At 38.4% G+C, this 10,220-nt stretch overlaps 1 gene segment (V, D, J or C); it reads right to left on the bottom strand.

Annotated features, from left to right (window-relative positions):
• Positions 1 to 8,668: 8,668 nt before the first annotated feature.
• On the bottom strand, positions 8,669 to 9,166 carry LOC103598805. The segment is given in 2 exon segments: positions 8,669 to 9,036; positions 9,121 to 9,166. Coding segments are annotated over 2 exon segments (414 nt in total).
• Between the last annotated feature and the right edge of the window lie 1,054 nt (positions 9,167 to 10,220).

The following is a 10,220-nucleotide window of genomic DNA, read 5'->3' as shown; positions in this document are numbered from 1 at the left end:
CTATTCATAATAGGCAAGATAAAGAACAAATCTAAATTATCAACAGATAATTGAATAATGACAGTTTTGTATACAAACACACACACACACACAATGAAATACTACTCAGCCTCAACAAAATTAAATTTTGTCATTCACAACATGGATGAACTTGCAGAAAATCATGTTAAGTGAAATAAGACAGGCACAAAAAGAGAAATACCACACGCTCATGCAGACAGAAAGAAAGAAAAGAAATAAAGGAAAAACAAAAGAAAGAAACAATAATTATTTTATTTTATTTTATTTTATTTTATTTATTTCACTTCTCCATAAACATTGTAATTTTTATCATGCCCCTTTATCCATTCCTCTCCACCCCTTCCCTTCCAACCCACATTATATCTGTTTACTTGACTTAAATAGTTCAAGGAATTTTTGTGGTTATTCTGTCTTCTTCCCCCCCCTACCCTTAATTTGTTTATGTGTTTATTAATTTTTAGCTCCCACAAATAAGTGAGAACATGTGGTATTTCTCTTTCTATGCCTGACTTGTTTTACTTAATATAATTTTCTCCAAGTCCATCCATGTTGTTGTGGATGGTAGTATTTTGCTCTTTTTTATAGCTGAGTAGTATTCCATTGTGTTGATATACCACAGTTTCCTTAACCAGTCATCAGAAGATGGACATTTGGCTTGGTTCCAACTCTTGACTGTTGTATATAGAGCTGCAATAAACATTGGAGTACAGGTATCCCTTTGGCATGATGATTTCCATTCCTCTGTGGATAGTCCCAACAGTGGAAAAGCTGGGTCACATGGTACATAAATCCATAATTGTCTGAGGAACCTCCATACCATTTTCCATAGAGGCTGCACCATGTTGCAGCCCCACCAGCAGTGTATGAGAGTTCCTCTTTCTCCGCAACCTCACCAGCACTTATCAGTCTCAGTCTTTTGTATGTTAGCCATCCTAACTTGAGTGAGATGCTATCTCAAAGTGGTTTTGATTTGCATTTCCCAGATGCTGAGTGAGGTTGAACATTTTTTCATGGGTCTGTTGGCCATTTATAGATGTTCCTTTGAGAAATGCCTATTCAGTTCCTTTGCTTTTTTAAAGTTGAGTTATTTGTCTTATTGCTGTAAAGTTGTTTGAGTTCCTTATATATTCTGGATATTAATCCTTTGTCAGATGTATATTTTGTAAGTATTTTCTCCCACTCAGTTGTCTTCTTACTACGTTGATTGTTTCTTTTGCTTTGCAGAAGCTTTTTAGTTTGATATAATCCCATTTGTTTATTTTTCCTATATTTGCCTGTGCTTTTTGGGTCCTAGTCATGAAGTCTGTACTCACTCCTACTTCCTGGAGTGTTTCACCTATGTTTTCTTTAAGGAGTTTTATTGTTTCAGGATGTATATTTAATTCATTAATCCATTTTGAGTTGATTTTTGTCTGTGGTGAGAGGTACAGGTCTAGCTTCATTCTCCTACATATGAGTGTCCAATTTTCCCAGCACCATTTGCTGAAGAGGCAGTCTCTTCCCCAGTATGTAAATTTGCTGCCTTTGTCAAAGATCAGATGGCTGTGGACACATGAATTGATCTCTGGTTTCTCTATTCTATTCCATTGATTGGTTTGCCTATTTTTCTGCCAGTATCATGCTGTTTGGGTTATTATAGTTTTGTAATATTGTTTAAAGTCAGGTAGTGCTATGTCTCCATCATTATTTTTTGTTCAGGATTGCTTTGGCTATGCGTGGTCTTTTGTTTTTCCATATAAATGTCTGGATAGCTTTTTCCATCTCAGAGAAAAATGTCATTGGAATTTTTATGGGGATTGCATTGAATCTGTAGATCACTTTGGGTAATATGGACATTTTAATAATGTTAATTTTTCCAATTCAAGAGCAAGGGATATCTTTCCATCTTCTTGTGTCCTCCTAATTTCTCTCAACAGTGCTTTGTAGTTCTTTTCATCAAGATTTTTCACATCCTTGGTCAGCTTTATTCCTAAGTATTTTATTTTGGGGGTGGCTATTGTAAATGAGCAAGCTTTCCTGATTTCTTTTTCTGTAGATTCACTGTTGGATCACACAAATGCTACTGATTTTTTTGTGTTGATTTTGTATCATGAAACTTTGCTGAAATCAATTATCAACTCGGGGGAGGGGGGGTTGTTTGTTTTTTGTTTTGTTTTGTTTTGTTTTGTAGAGGCTTTAGGCTGTTCAATATATAGGATCATATCACCCACAAAAAGGGACAGGTTGACTTCATCCTCTCCAATCTGGATGCCCTTTATTTCCTTCTCTTCTCCGATTTCTCTGGCTAGTATTTCCAGCACTATGTTGAACAGGAGTGGTGAGAGTGGTCACCCTTGTCTAGTTCCTGTTCTTAAGGAGTAAGCTTTTACCTTTTCCCCATCCAGGATGATATTGGCAGTGGGCTTACCATATATGGCTTTAATTATGTTGAGGTACTTTCCATCTATGCCTAACTTGTAGAGAGTCTTTATCATGAAAGGATGTTGAATTTTATCAAATGCTTTTTCAGCATCTATAGAGATGACAATATGGTTTTTGTCTTTGTTTATACTGAGGTGGTGTATTACATTTATTGATTTTCATATGTTGAACCAACCTTGCATCCCTGGGATGAATCCCACTTGATCATGGTGTATAATTTTCTGTTTGTGTTGCTGTATTCTGTTAGCTAGTATTTTATTGAGGATTTTTGCATGTATATTCATCATGGATATTGGCCTGTAGTTTTCTATTTTTGATGCCTCTCTGCCTGCTTTTGTTGTCAGGGTGACATTTGCCACATAGAATGAGTTTGGGAGAATGTCCTCTGTTTCAATCTTTTGGAATAGTTTGTAGAGAATTGGTATCAGTTCCACTTTGAAGGTTTGGTAGAATTCTGCAGTGAACCCATCCAGTCCTGGGCTTTTCTTTGTTGGGAGCCTTCTGATAACAGCTTCAATATCTTTTATTGTTATTGATCTGTTCAGATTTTCTATATCTTCTTGGCTTAGTTTTGAAAGTTTGTATGCATCCAGAAATTTATCCATTACCTCAAGATTTTCAAATTTGTTAGCATATAGGTGTTTATGGTAGTCTCTGATGTTTCCTTGTATTTCTGAAGTGTCAGTTGTAATATCACCTTTTTCATTTCTAATTTTTGTTATTTGAGTCTTCTGTCTTCTTTTGTAATTAATCTTGCTAAACCTTTGCCAATTTAATTTATCTTTCCAAAAAGCAAACTTTTTGTTTCATTGATCTTTTGCATTGTTTTTTGGCTTTCTATCTCATACAATTATGCTTTGATCTTAATTATTTCTTTTCATCTACTACCTTTAGGTTTGGATTGTTCTTGTTTTTCTAGATCTTTAAGGTGAATTGTTAGGTTGTTTTTTTGCCATCTTTCCATTCTTCTGAAGTAAGCATTTAATGTGATAAATTTCCGTCTTAATACTGCTTTTGCAGTATCCCACAGGTTTTGGTATGATGTGTCATAATTTTCATTAGTTTCAAGAAATTTTTTGATTTCCTGTTTAATTTTGTCTTGGACCCATATATCATTAAGTAGAATGTTGTTTAATTTCCATGTGTTTGTGTGGAAGAAACAATAATTCTGATACTAATATTACATTTCAGAAGGGCAGAGCAGACCTGTGGTTACTAGAAGAAGGAAAGAGGTTGGGGAAAAACGAGTAGTTTGTTTATGGACACATGCCAGCCCGATAGAAAAAATAAGTTCCGTGGTTGTACATTTGGGTTAGGCCTATGTAATTAACCTTCATTTACTGCATGTTATCCAATGGCTAGAAGAGAGGAGTTAGAATGTCATCATCACAAAGAAGTGATTTGGTTTTGTAAAGATAAATACAATAATTACCCTGATTGATCCTCACACATTGTGTAATGTATTGCTATTCAACTCTGTAACCCTCAAATATGCATAATCAATATGTTTAAAAGTAATCAATTTAGTAATTAAAAATATTGGAAAGAACATGTGATCATGAGGACACCATGATCTATAAATAATGTTTTGAGATTGAAACTCCAGGATGACTTTGACTGGGAGCTGTTGTTCACAGTCTCATGCAGGTTAGAGCCTGACCAACGTTTGGAGGGGAATGTTAAATAACATTTGTGAGAGGCCAGTGATTTATATTAGTCTTCTGTGTCATGTCTCACAGACCAAACTAGTATGAACTTTTACTGCCACAGCAGAGCTTCTGTTCATTGCAGAATACTCTGTAACCAAGTAACTAACTATACTGAAAGCAACTGCTCCTCCATTGCACACAGCTATTGATATTCAATGCTATAACTCACAGATATATGCAATCAATGTGTTTCAATAAAAAAAGAAACCACTGATTTGAATAATGTTATAGACAAAATGAACATAAAACACAAATAAATCTTTACACCCAACAGCAAAATTATACACAATTTTCACTCACACTTGGAACACTATACAGGATAATTTTCATGTTATGTAACAAAATGACTCTTCACAAATTTAAGAAAATTAAAATTGATCTAATGTCTTTTCTGACCTCATTGAAATTTAATTAAACTTCAATAGTAATAAAAAGGTATAATTCTGCAATGTGTGGAAAATAAACAACACATATGTGAAGAAACATTGTGTCAAAGAGAAAATAACAATGTGACTTCAAAAATATTTCAACAAATAAAAATTAAAAGACAAAGTAACAAAATTATGAGATGTGGCAAAAGCATCACAGTGAATAACAGTGATGAACACCTTTGTTAAAAAATTATGAAGATCTCAGATAGCCAGCCTACGTTTGTTCTGATGACGTTAGCATTATGATATATTTTGAACCATGATTAATTAAGAGGTAGAGATGCCTCTGAGATGCAAGGATGGTTCAAAATAAGCAAGTTAATAAATGTGATAAGCCACATTGCAGAATGAAGGGGAAAACACATATGATCTAAACAGATGCTGAAAATAGATTTGACAAAATTGAACATCTTTTTAATAATAAGAAATTTCCACAAATTACTTATAGAAAAAAAATTCCTCACTACATTAAATGTCATATATGACAACCCCACAGCTAACATGCTTAACCATGAAAGCTGAAGGTTTGTTATATGTGATCAGAACAAGACAGGAAAACCCTCTGTCACCAATTGTCTACAATGTAGACCTGGAAGTTGTAGCCAGAGCAATGAGATAATAAAAATAAATAAATGACATCCACATAGCACAGGAGAATAAAATCTGTTTCTGTTGCTGATTAAATGATTTCATGTATAAAAAGTTTAAAGATTCTGCCTAATAACTGTGAGAACTAATAAACAAATCAAGTACTGTTGCATGATACAAAATCAATGCACAGATGTCAGCAGTGTTCCTATACACAAACAATTAACGACTTAGAAAATAAATCAATAAAACAATACCATTTAGAATAGAATGAGTCACGATTTAGAACTAAATTTAACCTAAATTTTCAGAACTAAATTTAACGAAATAGGCTATAGATTTGTATACCGAAAACTCTGAAGCACTGATGAAAAGAAAAAAAGATAAAAAGAAAATGATGCAAATAATGGAAAGCTATTGTGTGTTCAGAGATTTGGATAATGAATATAGCATCTAACACAAACATTATCAAAACACCAATGTGAGCTTTTCCCATAAAAATAAATTCTAAATTTTTTTGAAAACAACAGAAGACCTCAAATAGCCAAAGAAATTCTGAACTAAATTACAAAGTTGAAGTCCATCAGTGATTTTAATTTGTACTGAAACTTTTTCAGAATGTGTTATGAGATGCTAGCTCTTGTTCAACTTTCCTGGGAAGTGTTGGTTTTCCTTTGTTTGCATCTTTACAAGATTGTAATCTCCATTGGATGCAGACTGCAAGTCGTGACCCACCTGCTGGTAATTGTCATTCTGATATCACTTTGGGATTCATAGTCTTTGAAGCACAGATCTGTCACAATCCCTGTGCACACCTCTCAGGAGACAGCCTGGACTCTTGACTGTGGTCTGCACCCACAGTCACTCTCAGAGCCTTTGCTTTGTGTTTCCCCATCAGCTACACAATCACACATCAGGAGGTGAGCCAGGTCTCCACACAGGTGTAGCAGTTTACTCTCCACTTGCTCCTCTCCCTGCTGCTCCCTCCACTATGTGCTTCCTGGGGGTTTCTCTTCCTGACTTTATGTCCACAAAGGCAGGGTTTTCACTGTTGCTGGTGCTTGAATGAGTCAGGGATGGAGAATTCCACATGTTGTCACATCACCGGAACATGGCTGGGAGGGAAATGAAAGGGAACGGGGTGCTCCCTGGTTGTTCGCACATATAGTGTTGAGGGAGCAGAGCTAAAATGTTCTAATCCACAGAAACTGTAGCCATTACTGGTCTACTATCCATCATATGGTATATAAAGACCCCATAAAACTCATCTACAGAAAGAAGAAAACTCAATTAAAAATGGGATAGGAATAGAATACACATTTTTTGAAAAAAAGGTAAATAGACTACAATACAGGAATGAACATCAACCTCATTATTCACTAGAGAAATGCAAATAAAAACACATGACACCACTTCAGAACCAGTAAGATGGCTACAATTCTTAAAGGAAAATAACAGGTGTTGTCATGTATATGTAGATGTAGGAAAACGTACAGAGTGCTGGTGTTTGCAAAATTGCCTAACTGTTTTGGTAATAATTTGGAAGTTCCTTAAAACGTCAAATGAAGAACTCTCATATGTCCCAGAAATTCCACTCCTAGGTTCATGCCCTGAGAACTGAAAAGAGATGACCAATCAAAAATTTGCATGAATGTTGACAGCATCTTTGTCACAGCAGCCAAAAAGTGAATAATCCCAAACGCACATTTGCAGGTGAACTGATCAGCAAACGTGGTAAATTAATACAAGTGAAAACAATTCACCCATAATATTCAATGAAGTACTGACATGTGCTCCAACATGAATGAACTTTGAAGACATTATGCCAGGTTAAAGAAGCAGACTCAAAAGGCCACATATTATATAACTTCATTTATATGAAATATCCAGAATAAGTGAATCCTTAGAGATAGAAAATATTTTAGTGTATTTCAGGGGCTTAGAGAGAGAGATGGGAGAAGTGACTGATTGCAGGGTATAGGCTTTCCTTTATGTCTGAGGAAAATTAATAGATCTGCAACATAACCAGCACCACCTTAGACAAGCCCAAGTACAAATTGGATCCACCCACCTCCTCCCCTCCCCTCCCCTTCCCTTTAAGAGAAGCCTCCTGACCTAAACAGAAGCCCCTTTTGGTTCCACAAGGACACAGTTCTCCACCCTGACCACATTAGCATCATGACCCTCCTTGATGGTATCAGCCAGCCCTTGACACACTATATAAGCTCTACCACCCTCACTCCTTGCGCTGTCCCCTTTTCAGGGCAGCCCTGGGGTGCCTGCTACTTTGAGCACAGCCCATCAGATTTCTTTTTTTAATAAAGCTTGAACGGTACCCTGCATCTCCACTCACTTTCTTACAAAAATGTTCTATAACTAGACAGTGTGGATCATAAAATGCAGTGTGAGTATATTAAGTGCCACTAAACTGTACACTGTACTATATTTAAAATGTTGTATATTGTAGAGAGCACTAATATTAATAAAGCAAATGTATTTCACAGGGTCTAGCATCTAAAGCCCTGTAGTTTCAGGTATAACCTAACTTTTTAAAATTACATATAGAAATGTTAAGCTTGCAAAAGACAGGAAAAGTTCCCCAGGCTAAAGTCTCGGATGTAGATAAAGGATTGTAACACAGCAAAATTACTGGCTGAAGGACAGAGGTCCTTGGCAGGTTAACCTACTGATTGATATGCTAAGAAAGTTACTTGATTGTAATGTAAATATACAAAGAAATTGCTGTAGGGTTAGAAAAGTGTTTGCTGAGAACAAGCTTTTGCTGGTGGATCAACTTAACTTTTTACAAATTAATGAGTGTTGCCATGGCAATTATTGTACTGTTCTTTTTGTAACCACCTGTTTTCCTTTTCTGTAACCTCCTGCCCTGGAAAATAAATACTGGGAGTAGATCCCAGTCCAGTGTTATTTTTCCAAGGAGGAATGCCTGTCTCGAGGGTTCTTGGAAAATTAACCCCTTCAGGGCTTCTCACTACTCAGAAGAAATGGGCTTTGAGTAAACCTATTTGCATCTCCATCACCCAGGGGGAGAGAGGTGACAAACTACCACCCAGGAGGAGAGGTGACAGTATATAACACGAGAGGGGGAGTTGGAGGGAAGTTGAGGGATACTTGGGTGGGGACAATGGGTACAATAGTAATTTCTGGTAATGGGTATGCCCCCAGTATCAATCTAGCCCTCACATCATGGGCAGGAGGGGTGACAATTAGCTTTGCATATCATGAATATTCTTAATACATTAATTAAAAATATATATTATGTAAATTTTACAATTAAAATGAACTTAATTTCTGTTTCAAAATAATCAGTTTAAGGTAAGGGAAACCAGGGAATCAAATGAAGAAAAAATAACAGTTCCTGAGTATGATTTTTGCTGAGCAGGACAAGGAAACACCAAACTCTGAAAGGAAACCCAGGGTATCCTCTGCACCTGCTTCTGAGTGGAAATTCTGTAATATGCGGGACCTGGGCTCCCCCTACCACCAAGTCTCCATGCAGAGAGGTTTGTGTCTGGGCTCACGCTGACTTCCTGTCACTGTGTCTCTCGCACAGTAATACATGCCCGTATCCTCGTCGGTCACAGAGCTCAGCTGCAAGAAGAACTGGTTCTTGGACGTGTCTCTGGTGATGGAGATGCGGCTCTTGAGGGATGGGTTATAAGCTGTACCACCACCAGAATTAATGTATCCCATCCACTCCAGCGCCTTCCCTGGGGCCTGGCGGATCCAGTTCCAACCAGCACTTGTGACAGAGCCCCCGGTGATGGTGCAGGTGAGGGAGAGGGTCTGCGAGGGCTTCACCAGTCCTGGGCCCGACTCTTGTAGTGTCAGCTCAGACAGGACACCTGGAGACAAGGAGAGTCATGGTGAGTCTGTTCCATCCCACACCCAGGACCCCATAAACACCTGCAGCCCCCCAAGACCCTCACCCAGGGGAGCTGCTATCAGGCATAGAAGGAACCCCAGGGTCTGCATGGTGCCTGCAGGATGAAAACACCACACTGCCCCAGCTTGTGGTGGGTTTTTGTTCTGCCAGCATCTAGGCTCATTTGCATGTGTGTCCTGGAGTATGAGAGGTCTAGGCTGGGTGCCTGCCACCAGTTCCTGGTGACCCGGTGCTGGGTGGTGTGTGGAGCTGCTGAGCCTGTCCTCATGATGAGAGTCAGCCTTTGCAGATTGTCCTCAGCTCTTGTGGCTCTGGATGGGTTTTGGCTGCAGTGCTCGAGCATGCAAGGAAATGCTCAGGCTCTCCCTTGTTCCACCATCAGACTGTCAATCAGGGGGCTGTGGTTTCACCCATGGGAGACTGTCCTTGGATGTGGAGTGGAGGGACGTGCACAGAGCCAGGGCCTCTGCTGCCTCTGACTTAGGTCCTGCTGTACCTCTAAGCAGATGTGGAGTCCTGGAGGAGGCTCTATGGATCCACTGCCCAGTTCTCCATCTGTGAAAGTGGCAAATGTGAGCCATCATGTCCCAGCACTGATATAAGAGAGGGACCTCGTCCCTGGCAGCGTCCTCTCTGGATCAACACTAGGTCACATTCATACCTGACAAGAGGCTGCACCCTAGTTTAGGCTGGGGACAATCATTGAAAACAGGAGAGAGGGATTCGGTGTCATTGTGTGTGGGACAGCGTCATGGAATTTTTCATGGTTGGAGAAGAGGCCCCTCTGGGAGGAAAGGCTAGAAGATGTGTGTGACCTGAACAGTGGCTTCCACTCTGCTTATCCTCAGACAGTGGCCGGCAGGCAGGACATCACCTGGCAGGACATGGTAAAATAGGTTTCTTTTCCTTTTTCTTTTTTTTAAAGATCTTTTTCAGCTTCATGAACTTCATTTTATTTTATTTGTTTTTTTATTTAAGTTTTATTATTATTATATTTGGTATTAAAAATCATATTTTTTTCTTTACACCCTTTTCCCATCATGTCACTCCCCAACCTCCTCCCTTCCTCCCCCATCTCTAGTGTCCTTAGGTTTGTCCCCTCCTTCTGAACATTCAACTTATTTTTTTGGCCTTTCCCTTCTT

This window comes from Galeopterus variegatus, unplaced genomic scaffold (assembly GCF_000696425.1).
Source record: "Galeopterus variegatus unplaced genomic scaffold, G_variegatus-3.0.2 Scaffold2746, whole genome shotgun sequence".
Classification (NCBI taxonomy): Eukaryota; Metazoa; Chordata; class Mammalia; order Dermoptera; family Cynocephalidae; genus Galeopterus; species Galeopterus variegatus.
This window is presented reverse-complemented; position numbering and strand designations above follow the sequence as displayed.